At 39.1% G+C, this 24,074-nt stretch overlaps 1 protein-coding gene across 1 annotated transcript; it reads right to left on the bottom strand.

The window, feature by feature from the left end:
- Positions 1–230: 230 nt before the first annotated feature.
- Positions 231–23,834, bottom strand: dnah12 (dynein, axonemal, heavy chain 12). The gene is given in 73 exon segments (XM_023278631.3): positions 231–424; positions 628–695; positions 1,096–1,187; positions 1,292–1,429; positions 1,534–1,738; positions 1,831–1,934; positions 2,652–2,840; positions 2,922–3,155; positions 3,236–3,373; positions 3,489–3,629; positions 3,752–4,005; positions 4,094–4,389; positions 4,515–4,673; positions 4,877–5,017; positions 5,319–5,491; positions 5,592–5,784; positions 5,891–6,083; positions 6,181–6,395; positions 6,544–6,689; positions 6,791–6,938; positions 7,032–7,273; positions 7,380–7,520; positions 7,599–7,688; positions 7,834–7,965; positions 8,053–8,229; positions 8,355–8,435; positions 8,547–8,709; positions 8,787–8,920; positions 9,130–9,324; positions 9,426–9,587; positions 9,744–9,936; positions 10,102–10,280; positions 10,501–10,797; positions 10,953–11,208; positions 11,315–11,481; positions 11,884–12,022; positions 12,227–12,378; positions 12,455–12,643; positions 12,811–12,930; positions 13,053–13,241; positions 13,472–13,555; positions 13,639–13,779; positions 13,919–14,102; positions 14,237–14,346; positions 14,467–14,586; positions 14,716–14,961; positions 15,187–15,426; positions 15,527–15,679; positions 15,818–15,990; positions 16,106–16,262; positions 16,559–16,678; positions 16,848–17,214; positions 17,302–17,423; positions 17,526–17,720; positions 17,829–18,029; positions 18,114–18,299; positions 18,410–18,650; positions 18,740–18,933; positions 19,662–19,796; positions 19,886–20,011; positions 20,114–20,249; positions 20,353–20,531; positions 20,636–20,727; positions 20,813–20,966; positions 21,049–21,237; positions 21,601–21,796; positions 21,891–22,049; positions 22,150–22,207; positions 22,662–22,851; positions 22,946–22,972; positions 23,084–23,171; positions 23,314–23,538; positions 23,727–23,834. Coding segments are annotated over 72 exon segments (11,991 nt in total). The 5' UTR covers positions 23,523–23,538; positions 23,727–23,834.
- Between the last annotated feature and the right edge of the window lie 240 nt (positions 23,835–24,074).

Below are 24,074 nucleotides of genomic sequence, written 5' to 3' on the forward strand. Positions count from 1 at the left end.
CAGTTTCTTATCTTTTGGAGAAATCATTGTAACTGTGTATTTTGAAGTAGCTGGAAGGCAAACTGAAAATGGTATCATGCTATGAACCTTTCATGCATCGACAGTTTAAAAACACATACTCCACAATTGGTCAAGACATCATGTTTCATTTTGCATTGTAAAACAACACAACATTGTGCCAAAATGTGCCACAGTAAAGCGCTTAAGTCTTCAGACTTCAGTATCTGATTTCAGTCATCAAGCTGGCAGAGCAGGGCTACACCGCGCTTAATCCAGTGTTGCGGACGCTTGTCGATGGGCAACATCATGGAAATGACAAAATTGGTGGAGTGGCCGGTGGTAGACAGTGTGCCCTTCCTCTCACTGGTCTTGTAGAGAGGACAAACATACAGTTTCTTAGGCTGATCGCTGCTTTTCTTTTCAGCTACGTAGGAAAAAAGGAAGCAAAGAAACAAACAGAATGTCAAGTAGTAGTCAAGAATATACAGAGGAAAAAAAAAATTAGACATAAAGCAATAATGTAGTAGAAAAGACAGAAAAATATATGTGGAATAAATGACAAGTATTTCATTCATAATATATTTGAAATACTAGCACTGGCAGTGTACAAACTGAGGTATTACTTACTAGGTTTTATCCAGATGATGGGCATCAAGTCAAATAGGACTTTGGGGAGCTGCTCAGCCAGAGCACCACTGGTGATAGAGACAAACAAAAGCTCATTATGTATTGCTGCAATTTTATAGTGATGGGAGAAGTACACTACATACCACACTATAAAAATGATGACCTCCATTATAAATATTCACACACACACACACACATATATATATATATATATATATATATATATATATATATATATATATATATATATATATATATATATATTGTGCTGTAGTAATAATAAGAGCCACCAATATTATAAACATTTCCTTCTATTATGGAGTAGAGTATATAGTAGCATTAACTATAAATACTAAGGAAAGTACCTTAAATGTACATGAGTACAGCACATTAAATGAGTTACTGGCACTGATTATCGTACAGTAATAACCATAGCCATTACTCTAAACCCCAGCCATGAACATCTACCTTATTTTGTCCCATCGAGCTCCATCCAGAAACAATCCATTAATGTAAACGCCATCCTCAGGTGCTGTGTTTGACTCATCAATTGGAAGAACCTGTAGGTTAAAATTGCAAAACAAAATCACAGGTCAGACCTTAGGGCTACAAAAAGAACTTTGGATATGGAGCCAGAGGGATAATAAGAAGTGCTTCTTCAGACCTCAAAATCAAAGCCTAGCAGGTCAATGGGGATCTGGTATTTCCTGGCATAGTTCTGCATAGCCCCAGTAAGGAAGGCTTGAGTGAAGAAGAAGCCAGACAGCCAGAACACACTGGGCTTACTGGTGTCATACCAAACCTATGGGCACACAAAGTGAAAGTAAAACAAAACAGGAGTGAAAACTTAACAAAGCATCCCTTAACATCCCTCTCATCCAAGGGATCGTTGTCAAATAGTCTTACTTGCAAAAACTTGAGCCTTGAGAGAAAGTCGGTAATGTAACTGCCCAGGGGCTTCAGGCTTGGGTAAGAGCGCTTGGCCCATTTTTCTGGAACCTTCCCCACCATCAAACTGCCTGCAACCGCCTCAAGCTCTGCATCCATCACCACCAAGCCCTTAATAGCCTTCAACAGGTTCTGGAGACTCACACGAATCGTACTACACAACCTTAGTGAGTAAAAAACAGCAGTTAGTTCATATAAAATGGCTGGTAATGCGCTGCTTTGTTTAAAGTCCTGCACTGAGCTGTTTGTTCGTACACATTGTATCGCTCCATCTCTTGGACGAGGACCGTGTTCATACTTTCTTCGTACAGCACTGGAAACTTCAACAGAGCTGCTTCTGTGTCAAAATTGACTGGTAGCTAGGGGAAAAAGCAAACAAGCAAGTTTTAAAGTTAGAGTGCAATGCTTACAGATTATGATCAAGAAATAAGAAACAGAAATCCGCACGCTAGTTGAGAGCTGCCACTGTGCTGAGATCATTTTTATTTCCTTCCAAATAAGTAATAACACGCTTAAATTTGATCTGATATTAAAGCATTTCTGAATCTTTGGAGGTCTCACCAAAATGCAAATCCCAGTATGCTAACATGCACACAATGACAGTGCTAAAATTCTCATATTAAGCAGGTATACTGTTTACTGTGTTAATTATTTACAAAATTGGTAATAAAACAAAGTACCTTATTTACATGAATATGTATACCAAACACCATGGTAATCCATTAAATAGTTACTAAGACACTTCATTATGTACAGCACAAGAGAAAAAGTCGAGTAACTTCCACAGCCAGCAGGATTGTAAACACTGTCTGGGTAGTATGAATTTCTGTATGTTTTGTGCCAATTCATGACATAGATGCTGAGATACTGTATTTCACAGGATAAATGAAACTTACCCTGATGTTGCAAAAAGAAAAAAAAGTTACTAGGATTCCTCCATCAAGAACCATTAATGTCTGTACAAAATTTTCCTAAGTCATCTATTAGACCAACAAGGTGGACTGACTGTCTGACATCACCATCCCTAGAAAATGTAATTTGCAAGGCTAAAAACTGCTAAATAAAAAGGTTTTTACCTTGGTAAGGATGTCATTCGCAATATCGTACAGGGTGTTATCGCTCCCAGAGGTAGCCCCTCCTTTTGCCCCTCCACCCTGGGTAAGCAGCAGCGAATCAAACAGCACTTTGGTCTGCTGCAAGTCTTTAGAAATGTCAACATTTTCATGCATCCCAAACACCTCTGGATGCTGACTGAATGGAAGTTCCTAGAACACAACAAAAGTATTGCTACTCAGCTGTAAGTCATTATGTAGAAAAAAGACAATAGACTCCTAAGGTGTTTGTACCTTGATAAAGAGAACATAGTCGTCATAGGCTGATTTAGGTGGGGAAAAATATTCTCCACTAGGTGAAAAAGGGTAACGAAACGTTACAATGATGTCCTTGTTGTAAAAGTCAGCCAAGATTGTCATCAAGAGCCGCCTATCCCAGTCATCTGTCACGCGTCCACCATAGTTACACTCCCCAGTCAGATACGTTATGGCTTCCAACGGCACCTCATCATATTCATTCACAAATAGCTAAAACAGAAAATAAATTATAAGCATTTTTAGATTATTGTGATGGTAGGAACTCCAGAACTGAGCCTCTGAATAAATACCTGTAACTGTCTGATACTTATACGGAGGTCAGAATCGTTGAAACCATAAGGAATATTCCAGCCTAGTGGACCAAACTTTTTCCTCTCCTGAACAAGAGCATGGAAGAAGCACAATCCATAGAGGAGCTTCTCCCAAATCTAGTGGGAAAAAAATGCAACATTCAGAGAGCATCCTTTGTGTGACAGACCTATTAAATTAATAAATGTGAACACCTGTGATGTACAGTTGAACACAAACTTCTCTTTAGCTTACCATCTCCTTATTGGGACAGTTATTGAAGAAGTCTGGATCAGAAACAGGATCCGACAAGTAAGATTGTAGCAGGTTGAGCCGGAGTCCTGTAGGAGGCTCATTTGTCATTTTCACTCCATTCTGCAGGATGGTCACTGGAAACTGATTTCAAAAATATGTTTTTTCTTATACTAAATATACTTTAACAATTTAGAGTCTGTATTTTACTACTTAAACCGGTTTGTTTATGCACATGTACTGGATGAAATGCACTGTGCTTGTACCTTGGATGAAGGGTAGCTTGTGAGCCAGAGGCGGAAGTCCTGGTGGCATGTTGCAAGACTGAAGTCCTCACAAATTTTCTCTAGAGTGGACATCCAGGAAACGGCGAGGTGACAGTTCTGCAAACACACCCATGTTCCATCCTGCATGGCTGTGGATATCATCTTAGCAGCAATGGGCCCCTGGCCCTGACCCAGAGAGATTGACTGGAACTTGGCACCACCCATGTTCTTGTCACTGGCAAACTTCAGTAAGCCTGTGGAAGGATAATGTTATTTGTAATGATTTTTAGGCTGAGCATTAAATGGCCCCTTAAATATTGCCATTTGTACTGTAGGACTTACTAGCCATTGGATCAGCTCCTGGAGACAGCACAAACACAAGTGGGGTGGTGCAGTTGGAGTCCAGATAGCTCTTGCTGAGGTCAAAGGGAGGAGGCTGGACAAATCTCTTCCCCAGACTCCCGGTCACATATTTAGTCACAGCTGGGACTATCTTGTCAGGCCGCAGACAGCGAACAATGATCATCTTCTGCAGGTCATTGAGTTTTTCACACCATGGTGCAGGCAGAGCAACATTGCATGGCTCTTTACTGTCATAAATGGGCTTGAAGTCTCCTAGGCTCTTGATGAAAGCCTCTCTGTGGCATAAATAACAATTCAATCTATTACTCAAAAATAAATCATAATGACCACCAGAAGGGAAGGAGTAAATAGATCCAAAGCAATAAAAAAATATTTGGATTGAATTATTCATGGTTTTTACTTTATTCCTTGTAAGCCAGGTAGTTCATTGGCTCTGCAGATTTCATCCCAGCTCTTGTCCTGTAACCAGCTGGGGTCAGGGTTAGCAATGGTGTTCTGCAGGCCCACTCCCCCAGTCAGCAAGAACATGAAATCAGAGTATTCTATCTCCTCTTTTGCTCTTAGAAGAAATATCAATAGAAGATAGCATTATATATAAAGTATATATATATATATATATATATATATATATATATATATATATATATATATATATATATATATATATATATATATATATATATATATATATATAAAAAAATCAAATATTTGCATATGAACACATGAATAAAAGAAAATTATTCTTGTAGCTTTGACACTTACAGTAGTAGCTTGCAGCAAAGAAGGAATGAGAAGAGAAGTTTGTCCTTCTCAAACAGAGAACGACAGACGTTGCAGTACAGGTTATAGGTGAAATGATCAATTAGGTGCTGAAGCCTCCTCTCCAGAATCTTGGACTTGTTACTGATGAATAAAAGTAAAATACAGAGTGCTTCAGATGAACACAGAACAACTAAACGTTCCACAAACCTATAGTAAATGTTACTATCAGACCAAACCATAGCTGAATCTTTCAAGATTTTATGATTGAGCCTCCACAAACAACTAGTTAGTGCCACTTACAGTATAATAAAATACGTTTATAATATCTACAAGCACAAGCACTATTTTAATATAATTTTATTTCTCTGAACTGCTGTTGCTATCACAAAGTATATTGCTTCTTTTGGGACACTACAGAATATAATTCAACTGCATTACTCACCTGTTTTGTATAGAATTAATGTAGAGGTTGACAAACCAGCTGAGCGAATACTGGTACATGGGGTCTATGCTGGTCAGATCAGCAATACTGAAGAACAGGATGGATGAGTGTTTGGCAATAGCTCTGTAACCCTCTCTGGACTCTGCTATCTTGATCTCTGTCTTCTCTGCAATCTTGGAAATATGAAAACAGTAGGCGGTTAGACTATAAAATGTTAGACTCATCAAATTCACAGTCAAGGTCCCATTTTTAATATATAGCTCTAATGTAAACCTGCTGTTTCTTTGTAATCTCATTGGACATGAGCTTTGCTGAGTCTAAAATCTGAATGGCACATTCATCCTCCAGAATATTCCCCTCAGAGGACTGCAGGGTCTCCAGGATCTCGTCTTCAATCTCCTTTAGTCGCCTCTTATTGGCCGCTGACTGCAGGATTAATGCATTTCTCTCCTCTTCCAGTTCTGGCCTATAAAAAACATGAGGTAAAAACAAGTGGATGATGGTGCGAGTAAGAAGACGTGTTTTTCAAGTGTTTCAGTGTCATTCCAAAGAAGTCATTTCATGAATGCTACCTCTCCTTGGCCACTACAATCCCCAGCAGCTGGTCCTCCAAGCCCTCTGGAGTTATCATGAAATTGAGCAGAGACACTTTGGTAGCCAGTTCTGGCAGGTAGTGGGGGTTCCTGAGTTTTGTGGTGATGTAGAAACGGAAATTACTGGAGTACTCAATCACACTTTCCCCAAGCCTGATGCAATCCACACCACCTAGGGGAAACAAAAAAGAAATGAGAACTCAGAATTTTCAGTTTTTAAATTCACATCCTACATGATCATTTTAGCAGTTGTGTCACATTCACAGCACCTTGTTTGAAGGTTTGTTTGAGCAGCAGTGGTTCCAGAGAAGGGTCCAGCTCTTCCCCTACATTTTCCAGCAACAAGGGTGTTCCAAACTGAATACAGTTTTCCAGAGTTCTCATGTAGTCCCCATCTGTTAACTTGATTACACTCAGGTTGTTATCTTTCTCAGAATTCTTTACCCATTTGTTGGCTTGACCCTGGGGATCAATCATCAAAGGCCTACAAAAACGAAAACATTAAGGATTAAAATACTTTTGTGATTTCATCTTACCCTTGTTTACATTTAACTAGATACTATATCTTCTTGACAAATGGTTCAATAAAAGATTTAAATTTTTATCAAAACATTTCAGAAATACTGACTCACCATCTACGTGAACTGCTGACAATGACACCATTGTCGATAGAGAAAGAGTCACTGGGAAGGCCTGCAATGTTCCAAGCTCTGATCTTAATAGGATCTCCCAGGGTTTTACTGAGAGAGAAGTCATCTGACGATGGAATGTTCTTAGACTAGACAGATTAAGGTGGGTAAGAAGACAGATAATAGGCAATTACATATTTCTAAGTTCAATGAAATTGAGTACAAAAAGGAAGGAGAGGAAGACTGTTACTTGGCAGAGTTTGGTCCATAGCTTGGTGCAGTCCTGTCTGAAGCCGGCAGTGAAAGCCCCCAAGTATGCAATAACACCAGCAGAGATAAGAACATCTCCAGTCAAGTTGTCATATGTGTTTTGCAGGTCATCTGCTGCTTCAGACCATCTGCGGGCAGATATACATTAATTCAGTTATATAATAGTGTTGATTCAGTTGCAAAAAATAAAAATAAAGAATAATTAAAAGCATCATCATAACCTGGTCTTCTCCCCACCAAGACCGCCAATTAGTTTTTCTGCCCTCTCCAGCTTCCTGGCACACAAATCCACCTGGAACTCTAACTGGGCCTTCTCCTCTGTTTTCTCCTCAAAAGTTTTCTGGAGGGCAGCCAAGCGGTCCTCAACCTCCTTTAATTCAGCCCTTTTCTGGTCCAACAGGGCCATGGTAGCAGCTAGGGACTCCTGTGCCTCTGCAAGGTTGGCCTTCTTAGGGGCTACGACCTAAAAACAAAGAATGGTTGAGAGTGAAGTCGAAGCAAACATGCAGGTACTATTATCAAGACAAGTCATAAGAAAAAGTCCAAATAAAAATCCAGAAATGTTGCACCTTTGCCACCCTGTCATACACCTCCATTGCTTTGATCCATTTGCACAGACCCTCTGCTGCAGAGGAGGCTTTTACCACGACACTGGGGTCAAAGTCAGGATTAGTCATGTACTCACTACGAATTTTTTGCATCACGGGGACCTGCAAACCAGAGATACATAAGTTCGTCAGCACAAAGTAGTTTTTATATAATAATAAAGTAATTTTCCTGACACTCACAGGAATATTGTCTTTGTCATATTCTTTAAGATCTCGTAAAAAGTTCATATCACCCAGTAGCTTCTTGCTTGGACCCCAGAAGTCAAAAATCTAAAAACAGAAAACGTTTTACTCATTGTAATACTGCTTGTTACACAATGGAAATGAGATTGTTATGATGAGGTTATGCAATGTTTTTAAGAGTTAAAATAAGCACCAGACAATTGCCATAAGATATTTTTTTGCTCAGTCTAACCTTTTTGCCAGTCCCAGCTGGGTCAGGTATCTTATCTGGCTTTAGATCCTTCATCACGCATACAGCTGCCATCACCAGCTTTACCCCTGATGGGGGATTTTTCATCGCTTTCACAATTGTAACATCAGAGGGCTAAAATAAAACAGACAACTCAACTTACTTAACTGTCTGAACAGCATAATTTGTTACAAAAATGCAGTGTAGTTGAAGGTTTTATACCTTTAAAGTGTTTAAAGCAGAGAGAGCAGCCTCCAGGGCAGGAATAGCTTCAGCCAAGTCACTCTCACACTCATTCTTTAGTGCCCGAGCCTCATTTGCTTCTACAGTTGCCGCCTCCTCATCAACACGCACAATTTTACTCTTGGCTTCCACCTCCACAGACTCCACTTCAATTACCTAAAAAAAAAAAAAAAATCACAAAATACACATTTAAATCAAATATAATTATTTATTTATACTGATTTATATGTATGCTCTAGGGTCGCTGTTGAGGCAGAATGAAGATTTGAAATGTAATTCACCTTCATCATTTTGGTGTTGTCAATCTTTGCCTGTTCCAGTTTGGGTTGTAGGTCTACTAGTTCCTTTTTCATCTCATTCACCTACAGAAAGACAGTTGTTGAATAGATTAATGCAAAGCTATGCTTTACATTTTCAATCAAAGAACTAAAGAAAAAGCAAGGCAACTCAGGAAAAAATGGTTATGCATATACCTGAGATTCAGCGAAGGCTAGTTTATCCAGACCATCGGTATACCTCTGTTTTGCCTTCATAACAGTTTGTCTTTTCTGAGTGAGTAGTAGACGGAATGCTGCAATCAGCTCCAGGTAGGATGTGGGAGTCACATAATTATGTCGACCTAGCTCAGAGAGGAATCTGCAGCGAAAACAACAGTAGAGGTATGGTATATACATGTACTTTACCCTTGAATATAGAAGATATAGATGCCATACCTCTGTGAGAGCTGTTTGACAAATGTATGAAATGTTTTACAGATGGGTATGACCTCCCGCCTCTCGTTTTCACTCATCTCCAGTGACTCCAGGAAGGAGTTAGCTACTCGCTCAAGAGCTTCCTCTGGCCATGGCTGTTAGGGCACAGAGAAGAAACAGATACTAAGACATGCAAGGACAGACTGCTTACTTAAATATTTCTTTCTGCCTTAAAATGGCTCAGATGCAACTATGCATCATTGCTTCCTCTAGAATGTGCAGACCTTTGAAGCTCCCACCTTTTACTGTTGCATTTAAATGCAGATATAATACAAATAAATGTCTTCTAATGACTATACTGTACCTGGTACCAGTCAATGGTACAGCAGTTAATAAGAGATGGAAATTGGCGGAGGCGATTTCGAAAGGCATCTCCAATGGGACTGAAGGCCACAACAATATGCAGGTTCTCTCTACAGCGTGCCACGAAGAAGGCAAACAGGGTCAAAGGGCTCAACTCCAAACTCTTATTACCAGCCTGGGCTATGGGACGTAATGACTGGAGAAAAAGTAATGAAATAAGAATTATATTAAAAACAAACTAAGGGGTCATTTATATAATTGTTTTAAATTGTCCCGTAAGGGCTTTCAATAACCTACCTCCATGATCTCTTGTTTTTCGTCGATGGCAAACAAATTGGGCACCTCTCCGGTATTCAAGACGCTGTCCACATCTTCTAGAAAGGCCTCATCTTTAATCTGAGCATCAGTTACCAAAAACACGGTTTTCTGTCCTTTCACCCCAGCATTTTTCAGCAGCATCTGAAATGCACAGAGGCAGAATATTGTGACAATGTATGCTAAAAATGTTTCAAAATGCCACAGGATGTAAGCAGAGACCAAAACAGTATAAAAGAACCACATGTAAGGCATCGGATTAGCAGGACACGGAATGTTTCCTAAGCTAGAAAGGCTAACCTTGAGGTCATCTCTCCACTCAGTCATGCCATAGCTCTTAGAGATCTCAGGCTGGAACATGGTCATGTGGGCCATAGACGTGGCCAGGCGGGTGATGGACTGGCGTCCACTGCCTCCCACTCCCACTAGCAGGGCGTTGCCTCCTGGCTGCTTTAATACACGACTGATACGGGACAGGTGCTCCAAGACATAGCTACATAAAGTAATTTAGTTTTCGCCGTTAATCAAGTTTACATGCAAAGACAGAGTTATAAAAACATAATTTCATTAACTTACTGCAAACAGATCAAGTCAGCTGGTTGTACATTCACTCTTATTACAAGTCTATTAATTTAGTGAAATAACTAAAACAGTTTACCGGAAGATGACGAGGTGCATTCGATTTTTGTGCATCTGGTTGTATTCGTCAAGACATGACTCTACCACCTGAGCAAAGGTATCCATTGAGGGCACCTCAGTGTACAAGCGCTCATCATCTTCCAGCTCAGGGTTCATATAATCACCAAACAGAAGATTTCGCATGTCTTCCTCAACAAGCTGAAAATGGAGGAATATTGATGGCACAAATTCATAGGGATCAATTTTTGTGGCATTTTCCGAAACATGTTTAACATGCTTGTAAAAAACAGATTTGAAATGTTATTAAGATCTCAGACTGCCAGAAGATGTTTCATGCCAGCTCTCACTTGCTGCATTTCCTCTTTAACAATTATAAAGCACATGAAACCACAATAGGGATAACTCAATCTCAGCTTACTTTACTGCCTTGTTTCAGGTGGTCAAAGACCTGGTCAAAGGACTCTTTAAAGTGATCTTTGAGGATGCTATTCATCAGCTTGTAGAGCCATGCTCGATCTTTATCATCCACCAGGCGGTCATAATAGACACGGAAGACCTCATGGACAAACAGCCGTATCACAGTGCGTTTGTTCTCCAGAGATTCCTTCTTCAGCAGCAGACAACCTTGAATAACACGTGAGAAGTCCCGTAGGTTGAAGGTGTAGTGAGACTTGGCTGGAGTTGGAAGCAGGTTCTCCATTGCTCTCTTATACACCTTTGGAAAATAAAAAAATAAGCAAAGAATTACAGTATTGGAGAAGACAATTATATTGATATTTCAGACTTATATGAGCATTACACAAGTGTAAAATATATTTATGAAATATTTGAAAATTTCTTGTGATATCACTGTGCATTCAGGGAACTTACTTCCATTGTGGCTGTCACTATTTGGCTGCCAACAGTGAAATATTCAGGCGGAAATTCATTATTTTTGAGATAGAAGGCAACAATGTTGGAGAAAATGCAAACCATGGTGTCATCACTGAAGGCATTAATGCTAAAAATGTTAAAATGCCGCAAGAAGCGAGATGTTACGGCATTTCTTCCACCACCAGGGGGACCCATAGCTGAGATGAGCTGGAGGTCAACAAGAGTGATCCCGGAGGTATCCTTCAGGTCATACCTGCCAGAGCATAACAAAAGAAGTCTATTTAATGAATTCAGTCTGTTTTATTTATTATGACCCTCTTGTCTGAATATGAACCTGGCTAACAGCAAATAGTTCATACCAGTTTCCATGGTCTATGTACTGTCGAAGAAGCTCCACAGGAGGCTGTGCTCCAAACTGTTCCAGTGCTGGCATGTTCATGTCATCTACAAAGATGACACACTTTTTTCCTATGGGGGGCCCAAATACCCCCTTCCTTCTCTTATCTAACCTGGACATGATGATATTCTGGAAGAAAATAAATATAAAATAAATGATAGTGAAAATAAATAATGGGGGGGGTATGTCCTTCTAATATCCACATTTTCTACTCATGGAAGAATCTGTGCAATATCATTGTGTTTCTACATATAGAATAATGTTATATGATATTGGTATTTTCCACATTCAGAGGAATCTGTACAATATCTGAATTTCTATATATGAAAGAATCTCAACAATATCAGCATTACTGCTGATCACCATTACTTTCCCCCACTGTGGTGTGAATAAAGGCTGTTCTTATCATATTTCTTAAGTCACATTACAATATTTGTAATTAAACAAGTAGTCTATCAATCTACATAACTTCTTAGTAATCCAAACATTTATATAAGGATAAACTTGAACCATGTTTTACTAACTGCTGACCTGGGTTTGGTTTGCACTAGTGCGTGCTGAAAAATTGATAAAGAAGGGCAGATAGCAATCTTTGTCCAGATTGTTCATCAGTTTCTCCTTTACATATAGTGACTTCCCAGTGCCAGTAGGACCAACGAACAGGGAAGGGCTGGGCAGCAAAATAAAACACATAAAAAATAATGATAATAATCTAAAATAATAGATATGTATGTATACGTATATATATAAAACATTTAAATATATGCACGTTAAATACTGAGACCATATAAACAGTATATATGACACACATACAGAATGATTACTCATGGCAATAATGCATTTCATTTCTAAAATTTGAGTTAATCATACTAACGTTCCATAGCTGATGCAGAGGTCCATCAAGTAGGTGTAGCGAACTGTGTCAATGGTAGGTACAATGATCTCTTGCACTTTGGTGTTTTTGTCTCCCAGGTTGACACTTTTAATGGCATCATTCCAGTGAACCCAGTTGCCTTTTCCTTTAAACTGTAGAAGAGATAATAATGTAATTTACTGCTTTAACACAAGTGAAATTCTTCTAAGTAATGTATTTACACAATACCTCATAAAAATAGTCATAGACCAGGCCTTTCTCATCTATTGGACACTCCCATTTTCCCACTGTTTCAGGGATCTGATGTTCTTTTGTTTTTCCTGAAACCATCACCCTGAAGAACTCACTGAACTTCTCTCTGCTGTCTGCGTCACAGCTGCCACCCACAGACCACACCAGGGAGAATGCAAAGGCTGCCTGTAAACAGAAAGAGAAGTGTCATACAGCTTCACTGAAACAGAATGTGCAAATATAAAAACACTTGCATAGAGGTGCAATGCTTGTAAAGTGCACATCCAAACAGAAATTTTTAATAAATACGGTTCAAATATTGTTTAAAGTTATAAAAGATTTAGTCCTTCTACCATGATCCAAGTGCGAATATTTTTATCCCCAGGTTCTGTTTTCACAGGTTCAGTGAGCAGCATCTCAAAGAGTCGGCACAAGGACAGCACAGTGTTACTGTCACTAGTGGAAACAACTTCCTGTAAACAAAAAAATAATCTAGCATGACATAACATCTGTATTTTAGACATGAAGAAATGCACATTTTTAATTGTTCTACAGATGTTTCTGTCTAGATTGTTCTGGGGATGGGGCCACTTACTCTGCAGTGTTTACGCAGCATCGTAAGGGCAGGTGGCACGAGCCAGTGGAAGAGCTCCAGCAGCAGGGAGCGACAGTCAGCAGTTTGCAGAGCATCAGGAAGAGTGTTCATCCAGGAGATCACCAAGGGATTCCAGCCCAGCTGAGATGGCTCCATGTAGATCATACCACATCGACTGACTGTAGCAGGCTGCAGCAAAAGAAAATAACTAACAGTATCCAGCTAACCTGATGAAGACAGTTTAATACCATCCAGTTACATTCTAGCAATCAAGCTACAGTAGATTAATTCGCTGAATGAATGCTATGAAGTATCATGTTTAACTGATGCACTATTCAGCAAATTAACTAGTAAGAGTTACATTTTCAAATAAGTTAATTAAACAAAACAATTTAATCAACTGCAAACAACTAACTTACAGAAGCCTGTGAGAGATCCATTGCTTCAAAAATGAGACTCATCTGACTGGACATCTGAATGATCTCACCACTCATCAGGCACAACTGTGGAGGGAAGTAAAGCAAAAATGACCTTACTCAAGCATATGATAAATAAGGAAAAATGTCATATACTGTGTATTGTGTACCTTTTTGTTGTCGTCCAGCACAGTGTTCATGCTTTCAATCCACAGTGTATCTATAGGACCATCAAACACCACCCATTTGCGGTATGGCGTGTCAGCTGACGCAAACTCACGAAATGTGTTGGCAACAATTCCGTCTGTCCACTAATAGGAAGAGAAAACCAACATATAAAAATACTAATAATAAATGTGGGCCACATTTTGTCCCAGATGTGCATTAATACTGTAAACATGTAAATCTCATATTTATATGTAACACAGAAATTCCAAGAAATAGGTCTACCTCATGGGAAACCGGGTCAAACTGTCCAAAGAGCTGCCCCATGGTAATGGACTTTGGGTTCAATGTCCTGAAGATGACCTTCTCCTCCAGACCATCCCCACTCTCATTCATGAGAGTCAGAGCATCAGCTAGAACGTGTAGCACTTTAGTCTTTCCAGCAAAGGGCTCTCCCACCAGCATGAACCTAAACGAGAACATCTTGATGCAATATTTTGTTTTACCCTATCACTTCAAGCCATGTACCAATCATGTGAAAGTGGAAAACATGGCAAAGAGGATATCAAAACATGGCAACATGGAAAATAAAATATAACATACCCATGTCTAACTATCATCATCTCATATGTCTGGATCATCTTTTGTAAGAAGACCTCTGTTGGCTGTACGTTGTGATTTTTACAGCACTCTTCGGCAGCCTCTAGAAACAGCTGATAAAGACAAGAAAACACTGGTAAATAGGTACATAATGGTTAATAGATACAGCATATAAAAGTAAGGGTATTGTTAGATTTAGAGCAAATGTATGAGTAATGGCATCAACATCTGACCTTATAGTCAGCCTTTGGAAGGGAGATGCCTGGGAACAAATCGCTGGTGATTCCATTGAACAGCGGAATATCATGAGAGAGAAACTTGGGCTCATTAACGTCCTTTATGGATCTCAGGAGCTGAATGTTACAACATGAGGAAAAAGGTGAAAGGGTCAAAAATGGCACATTGATTGAAAATTCAGTTCACAATGAGAAAATAGTGTTTAAAAAAATGTTTAGCAAGTTCATTCATTTCAGCACATATACCAGAATGTCCTCATTCTCATCCGGATACTTGAGCTTGAGGTTTCCTGCAGCTACAAGCACTGCTTTGACAGCCCTCATGCCATAATCATAATGGAACTGAGAGGAGAGTTGTTCTGAACAAAGCCTGTAGGTCATCACTATCTTCACTGAGAGTGGTTTGGCATTGAGGAAGCCGTATGAATACAAAGAGATCTCTGCAATCAGTGCATAGTTGGGGACCATCATGGCCACTGTTCGGAACAACACCTGCACAAAAGAAAAATGAACAAAATTTTGTATTTCCAATGTTAGACACCGACATATTTCTTTGTATTATGTTACATTATTTTAAAGGTGTTTGCAAAGTGTTGCAGTGTGTCAGTCAATGCTGAAAAGTAAACTGGAATGTTTTGAGAAATTTCATAATAGCATAGATAATGATAAATATTCATAACTGACAATGTCTGATTAAATATTTTACTAATGGCAGACCTTGAGATTGTCTGGGAGTTCTGAGCGTCCTGCATAACCAGGGTTCATTGTTATGGACACAAAGCAGTTGGGATTGAGTTTAAGCATGGTTCCTTCAAAGTCAAAGTACTCCAGCTTCAGCTCAATGGCTCTCTGGATGCAGAGAACTTGCTGAGCCACTACAGACAGCACCTCCAGCTCAATACGGTTGAATTCATCAAAGCATGCCCACGCACCAGATGAAGCTAGACCTTTAAAAAACTATGAGAGATTGAACCACAGTATGTGTTAACATTGTATAACATATAAATAAATACACCATGAGAATTAATAGAAATTCAGAATTTGTCGTAGATGTTACTTTTCCCATAGCGAGATAATCCAGTCCGTCTGAACAGTTAAAGACCACACACTGTACAGCAAGAGCTTTTGCTAGATCCTTGGTGGTTTCTGTCTTCCCTGTTCCAGCTGGACCCTCAGGTGCACCACCCAAGTTCAAGTAGAAAGCTCCGATCTAAAACAGAAAGAGGGCTTTGGAAGTTAATGTTAAAAAAATGGCAATTAGTATTATTCCAGTAAAGGAAAGAAACAAGTATTCATATTGAAGAAGACTTAAACATATATAAATAGACTATTTGTGAGATTGTTTTACCAGCGTTCGGTAGCATCGGTCAGTCAGAGGGGTGATGACCAGACGTGGAGAGTTCCCCAGGTACTCATAGGCGTACTTAACATCACAATTGATTATGCGAACACGAACATTGTCATTGCTCCAGTAGTAACGTAGCTGGGCGAGCCATTGGAAGTCAGTTTCATGTGACACACCTATTCAAAATGGACAACATAGCAAACATTTTACTGGGTGCTGTTTTTGGATGATGCTCTGATTGCTGTACAGCTCTTTGGTACAGTGATGAAATGATTTTGTGCTTTGAGGTACCTTTCTCAATAAGCTCCATGACTACATCCCTGGCATGGACATCGATTGTGACCAGTGCTCCCAAAGTAATCCGTGTTTGCTTGGGAAGCTTTCCCCTCACCAGCTCTACAATGTCATTCAGCTGACTCTGGAGTTGCTTATAGTAGTTCTTTAAACCCTTGAGAGAACAAAACTCAAACAATTACTATTTAAGTTTATTCCTAAGGTGAAATTGGTATAGTGTCATGTTCATTGAAAGAATATTTCAGGTCATCTGGTCAATAATTCGAACATTACGACTGTACAACTACAATATTAAAATTCGTAAATGTACGTTTTATTTGACAATCAAAAAATAAATAAATAAATAAGTTAATTATACAATATTTAATGACCAATGTCAATTTTGGATGAATATTGCTGTAGGTATTTGAAAAACAAAACAAATTTAGAGAAGAATGTGTAAAGACCCACATCAGCCCCTGCACTGATGGCCTCATGAACCTCCAAAGTCCAGAAAATCTGTGAAGTGCAGAGCACCACCTGCCCAGGCCACTCCTTGACCCACTGGTTCCTTGCAGTCTGAGCGTAGGCCTGTTCACACAACCACATAAAATCACACGTCTTTCCCCAAATTGCTTTTATATTCATGTATAAGAGGAACCTCATATTGTACAAATGCATAATATGATCCATACACAACATAGTGGCATCGGAGCATGGTGCTGTGAACTATCTACGGTATGAGAAACAGTGATCTCACCACTCTGGACCGGGCTATTACATCTCTGACACTACGAAGCATCACATCCTCCACCTGAACCAGCCACTTCTCCACAGCTCCTTTGGCTTCAGAAGTAGAGATGTGCTGGATTAGTGGAACACGCTCCCCCTCACTGCTATACATGGCCTAGGCAAGAACAATGTGCAGTTTAATACCACATAATCAACACACAGTGTCATTTAACAATAGCAATATGTGTCACTGCCTTGCCTGGATGTCCAAATTGGGTAGGAAGTCCAATTTAGAAATACCCTCAAAGCACTTCTTCAGATGTGGTTGAACTCGCAGTGGGTCCTTGGTCTCAGATAGAATCTCCAACATTTCATCATTAGACAAGAAGAAGAACCTGAAAGCAGCATTAATAGCAAATATCAAAATCTGTGATATTCACAAAGAACTGGACAAAAAAAATATGAAAAATATTTTTGTTTACCGAGGAAAAAAGAGACGTTTCTTCTCCAGATAGGAATTTAAACCCTTCATAATGTTATCAAGGAGGGCACTGGAATCTTGCAGTTTCTCTAGCAAACCAGGTAGCGAGGTTGCTGGCAGAATCTATGATTACAAATCACAAGATCACTCAGTTATCTTGTATATAACTGTCAGTATATGTTTCAGATTTTCTTCTTCACAAACTTTTTTTTTTTTTTTTTTTACCTTAGGGTCCTTAACACAGTGTCTCATGACCTCTCTCCAGTTTCTGTCAACAGTTTGGAAAAGTCGTCCCTCTTCTGGAATCTGCTGCATGATGTCCTGAGATGAGAAGATGGGCTCCAGATAAAGCCACTGGGACTGCACTTTCAGCCACTCATCTATGGTATCCTGGATACGAAGCAGACGCTCCTCCCACGACTAAGATCCCAGAACAAACAGTGAAAACTTTATAAAACTGAGAAATAGGCATATAACAGCAAAAGTGAGCTTTTCATCATTGTTCAAATTCTGAAAGTTGAAGCTCACCTTGATTGCATTTTCAAAGGGTTTAATGAATGGCGAGCCTCTCATAGTCTGAGTCTTCACAATTTGGTCATTTAACACTGTCTGAATATCATCCAAGGCTGTCAAGACGGACACCCCAGTCTCCCTGTAAGGTTGATGGTGGAAGGAAGTTTCATCCCAAACATGTACCATGGCTTGCATAGCCTTTTCCAGCGCAAACTCCTGTAGAGAAATATAGTGTGAGCACAGAGCAATTAGCACACATAGCTACAACATGTACAAACACAAAATTTCAGGAGTTCTTACTTTACTAGCAGCAGCACTGATGGATTCAAATTCGTTCAGGTAAGGAGCAAAGTTTTGTTTGAGAACTTTCTGTAGGGTTGTGCCAGACTCAGGATTAAGGTTATACCCAACTATCGCTGACATCTGGTCCCAGTGGCGGGTTCTGATACCTGGGTTACACAAGATGGACACTAGAGGGATATGCTCCTGTTGGCACAATCACATTCAACATAATGGTTTAGCATCAACAAACAACACTTCACTTACCACAAGACTTCATTCATGAACCTAATTCAAATGATAGTTGCACACAGTACCTTGAACTCTTTGATCTGTTCCATTATGGTGGAACACAGAGTTATTGTGGGGCTCTCCTGCTTCTTTGGGTCATCCTCACTAGGTTTTCTCTTAGTCCCCGAAATCTTCTCCATCTCTTGTGCAGCCTTATTCTGTTTCTGTTGGAAAAACTTAAGCATCTTGAAACCCTCCCGAAAGAATTCATCCACTTTTACCTCCATGGTCTCGCCATTCAAGTCCTGGAATGAACCATTCATCCATCTATTCAGGAAGAGAATGAAAGGTTATTAGTGATGTTTTTTTTTTTTTAATGTACTGGATATACAATATGCATTAAATTGAAATCTGACCCATTTTCTGTGTGCTGCCACTTCAGGACAAATCCAAACAGCTTCTGGTACGGCTCAGTACTCTCCTTGATGACGAGAACTTCTGGGTAACTTGTTGGTTCCATTTTGTGGAAGGCCTCCTCTTTGTTAATGAGGACAATATTGTCTTCCACCTCCTGGAGAAGTTTCTGTACTAATCTGACATCTGCAACATACTGTCCAAAAAGCGGTACCAGTTACATCTATGGTGTAATCTAGATATTAGATCTGCATTCGTAGACTTGTTTGGCCAGTAATCAGTGGCTATTTGAAAAATCTAGACATTCCAATAACTATTGAGGTGTATTGATTACATGTTTTGCGGCCACTACTTACTCTGTATTGACATTGACAAAATTTAAGGCATACTTGAATAGAATTTAAAAGTCCTCCTAGTTTATGAATTTGTTCAAATTTGTTTAGATGAACAGGCTGACATTTTGCCAAATGTGCTATTCAGGTTTCTTGCAGAAAGTTTCAAGACAAGATCAACAGCTCTTTTGTGGTTGTCCATTTAAAATGAAGCTGGAAAGAGTAAAATATTTCAGCCCAGCATAAAGCTTGGAGAAAGGGTGGCAGCTAGCCTCCACAGATGACAAATCCAAATTCCAGCATCTCTAAAGCTAACTAATTAACATTTCACATCTCATTATCATACAAAAACAGAACTATTCTGAAGGCAGAAACACAGACTTCCTGAAGCTTTTGAGATGCTTCGTTACTTTAGGACAGAGCCATCTACCTGCATCCCTGGTTTCTGGCTTCAGCAGCATATTTACCATATATTTATCAGATGTAAGAAAGGGATCAACTGTCTCATCTACTCCTAAGCAAGAATAGAAATACACTGTATTCAGCAAAAATATGTAACTACTCCTTAAAGAAAGTCTGAAAATGCTAATACCTGCTGCATCATATCCAGCTCAGAGCAATATGGGAACTCTTCTATCCTGTGTCCCAATTTTTCCAGCTGCACAATTAATTGTTCTCTCTTAGCATTTAGTTCTTGCTCCCCTTCCTTCTTGGCCTTCTGCATCACCTGAAAAATAGCGCAACTGTCCAAAATCAGATCATTTATGAAAAACAACAACCGGGACAAAATACTTTAAGCAGATGCAGGAGTCTTACCTCATCACTGAGTTCAAATACATCAAGGATGTTTTTTGGCCAGAGAAAAACTGTTGAATTAAGCTCCAGATCTTCAGGATCAATGATGTGGGCATTCAGGAGATAGTCAAGTCTGCAGTGGGCTTCCTGTTAGAACGCAATACAGGTTTCAGTTATGTCTATATCGATGCAAGACAATTGAAATCAAGACAAGAGACAACAGTTCAAGCCAATCATCAGAATATTCACCTTTATTTTTTCAGTAAGTTCTGCAGAACCCTTTGTCTTAGTGAAATTTATATATTCATCCATCTCAGCCATTTGCTCTGTATTCTCTGGGACCTTAAGAGCTTTCTCTCTGATGGTTTCAAACTCATTGCAAATCCTTTGGACAGGCACAGAAAAGATTAAACATAAATTAAACATATGAGCATTTTAAACACAGAGGGAGAGCTTTTTGCAAAAAAATGTAATAAGAAGTGACTTACTGTAGATTTAGCTCACGGTGGCTGGTGACCAGTTTATTCAGAAGCATTTCAGCATAGGTTTTGGCTTTGTTGGCCAGCCCTTGTTTCAGCTCTTCACAGTCCAGATGGACCATTGTGAAGCGGGCTTTTGAAGGGAGACTGACAATCTCCTTTGTCAGAGCACGAAACTCCTTCACTTGCTTTAAAAAGCAGTGAGATTGCACATTGCCATGTAAAAAAGTAAAATGAGTCAAGAATATGCATATAACATATGCAGTATGAATTTAACTTTAGGTTTGGTTACCTTAGTGTACTCATCAAAAGAGTGTTCCTCTTCCATAAACTTCTTTACTTGAGCCTGTGCAGTTCCATTGGCAAGCCAGTCATAGCTCTCAACTGCAAAATAGTCAACTGAAGTTAGTAATCAACTGATTTAATGAACGAAGTAACGATAGGAAGTGACTGGAATACGGAATATCACCATAGCTCTGGAAATGTTTGTCAGGTTCTTCTAGATTTTTGCGCACAGCGTCTTTCACAGTAACCCGAGCTTGAGCAAGGATGTGATCAGCCACCGTAGCATCCACAAATGAAGATGTGGTTTGTGCCAACCAAGACTGGACAGTCTGTACCTTCTGTGGATCAATACCAAAGATACTAGTAGCAGCTCAAAATACACTTTTACATTAGAAATGTGCCATAAAGTAGTAACCTCACCTGTAGTGTATGTGTGATGGCATTAAGAATTTCAAAAACTGCCAATTCCAGATCTTGTAAGGTGGGGTAAATTTCCATCTTTTCATCATCAAATGTCAAAGCCATACGAAAGATTGGCAAGCAGTGGTGATTGCTTGGATGAAACACACTAGCAAACTCTTCCACACTTGTGTGAAGCAGGGATTTCAACTAAGAATTTACAGGAGGAAAAATATCTCTTAGTCTAAATGTGCATTCAAGTAATATACACACAAAGAACTTTGAATCATACATGCATGTAAATAAAAAATGAAAACATAATAAATTTAAAAACGAGTCAATTAATCGGCTAAAAGCCAACTGCTTGAATAAAGAAATTAACTATGGAGATCAAACGTCAACACAGGCTGCAGATGCACTTCATGAGATTACAGCTTACAATTTTTCTTGACTAATTCACTTTCCTACTGCAACAATATTACATAATCAGTACACTGAAACACTTCTTTTGATGCCAATAATGACTATAATTCATGTAAATAACTTTAAATTGTAAATTATAGCACATGTCACCTGATTGGATATTAGAGTGGATGCACAATTGTAGAAGGAATCCAGTTTCTGCTCTTTAACTCCATTCAGTGTTTCTTTGTTTGTTAATAAGTGGATGATTTTGGGAAACCAGGTATTCATGATGCGATCTTCTGTCCTCTTACACTCGACAGCCATTTTATTCTGAAGGCTCTTACAGTCCACAGGCCCTGATGCTCTGTATCAGCAGAAGCCCAAATTCAGTCAAAAATAAACTTCATATGAGACAGCTTAAGTACATGCCTATTTGCCTACATGTTGTCTTTCTTTACCTGAATCCTGAAAAATCAACTAGGACCAGTGGAGAAAATGTTGTGTAGCCAATATCCAACATAGTTTGCATTACAGGATGAAGAATATGTAAATGTGCCTTTATGATCCTGCGGTTTCTGATGAAGCTACCATGCCATGGCGTGGAGAAATCAAGAATTCTGCAAAAGATCATAAACACGTTTTACGAATAAGCATTAAATCAGATGAACTACAATTTGGGTATTGTGCAAAAATCATTTGTGCACACTGGATACTTACTCTGATTGTTTTTCCGAGCTCTGTCCTTCCATCTGTGGATTACATAATACTGTGCCTACTGAAGAGAGCAAATATGGCATAATGAGACATGCTTTACATGTAGTGCTTATATAGTACTGTGCAAAAGTGTTAGACAATTCAGATGTTTAGATTCTTATTAGTCACACAATATCATCAGGGAGGGTCAGATCATCCTAAATTTATTCTGAGGCAGACCCAAAACATACAAAGTCATAAAGAATTATGTGCTATAAACATAACATAATCAAGTCAGTTTGGGATTATATGAAGAGAACAAAAGAACTGAGGAGAAGTTCAATAAGATGTCTGAAAAACTATGCAACAAACAGGAGAATGGCCACACTAAACATGAATTTATTTTCATGCAACTTTCTATTTAGTCAGTTGTAAATAAAATCCATTCATGGAAATTTTTCAAAAAGCATCATCACTTTTTAATGGCTAAAACTGCACAGCACTGACATTCTTACAATACAAAAAACTGCCAATACCTGTGTGTTTGACCATCATACTGCGGAACTCATCACTGACTTCCATGCAGAGCTCCTGTAGTAATTTATTTGTCTCTGGGCTCTTTCTAAGTTTAGAGGGAACTCGGGCAACAATGGAGTCCAACCAATGCTGCTGGATTGGAGCTAATGGCCGGGTCTCTACGCACTGCCTTATGAACATGTAGTTCATCTGCAAATAGTACAAAATAAAATAAGAGAGGCGTAACAAAAAGAAAAACAGGATCTCTTCATGTGTCAAATTTAATACTGGAACGTAAACATACCCTTCTTTTCTGCTCCTCACTAAGCATCTGTAAAGTAGATATTGAAATAAATTTCATCACACTGTGCAACAGTTCTATATTATTATTTGTTATTATTATTTGGAATTGTGTGCATATAGTGATAGATAGATGTCATACAGAGGGTGGAAACTGTGGCTCTGGTGACAGGTTGCGCACAACTCTCCTGTCCTTGCTGTGTCTGGAATCCTTCATTACTCTAGAGACCCTGTAATAATTCAGTCAACAAACTGTCACATTGCCGGAAATCCAGTGGCCTAAATAATCATTAACTGCCAGAGTAGACACCGTTGTTGGACAAATGTTCTATTATTAAGGTGCTGAAAGAAAATCATGAAGGGAAAACCTACATTAAATGAAGTTGCTCTTGTTGCACTTTGCTCTTCCTGTGCCTCAGCAGCTTCTTCTGAGCCTCCATCTTCTTCACTATCTCCTCCTTTACTGCGATGGCATGCTCAATATCACCCAGGTGCTGCGTCCCTCCAATTGGGGGCAGGACGGGAAACTTTGGGAGGCCCTGCACTGGTGTGGCTTTGAAAACATCCGGTGGGGTAGCCATGCCTGGCAAAAAGCCACTAAATAATAATTTTTAAAAATTTAGTCAAAAAATAGTCAATAAACGACTAAGAAACAGCGGTTGCAAGCTAGCTAACACTAGGCTAAAATCTAGTGAATGTATGCTAACCTTAGTTGTCTTGCTTCATTTGAACAAGCTAACGTTATGCTGCAGTCGTTATCGAAAGGTAAAAGGACATTGGTTTACCTGTTTTGTCATTCAGTATCTTCACGTTTTGGTGAGTTGATTTATAGCTGCCGTAAAATTGTTCAAGTTAGCCGAAGTAAACTCCTGAGACTAAAGTTAACAGCGTAGTTACCAAGGCAACAGTAAACATGATCGCAACGGAAGGAGGCAGGGCCCTTGAAGTGAACTTTACTGTAGGAAATATAAAAAAATGAAAAGGCAATAACTACGCAAGAAATTCTCATAATAAAATATATAAATCCAGTAGTAATATTATATCACAAGTAAAAATAGTTTCCTGTAAAGTGTATTTATAAAAATGTTTTTTTCGGTGTTATGTGTGATAGGCCTCTGTAAAATATAAATTCC

This window comes from Amphiprion ocellaris, chromosome 8, assembly GCF_022539595.1.
Source record: "Amphiprion ocellaris isolate individual 3 ecotype Okinawa chromosome 8, ASM2253959v1, whole genome shotgun sequence".
Taxonomy (NCBI): Eukaryota; Metazoa; Chordata; class Actinopteri; family Pomacentridae; genus Amphiprion; species Amphiprion ocellaris.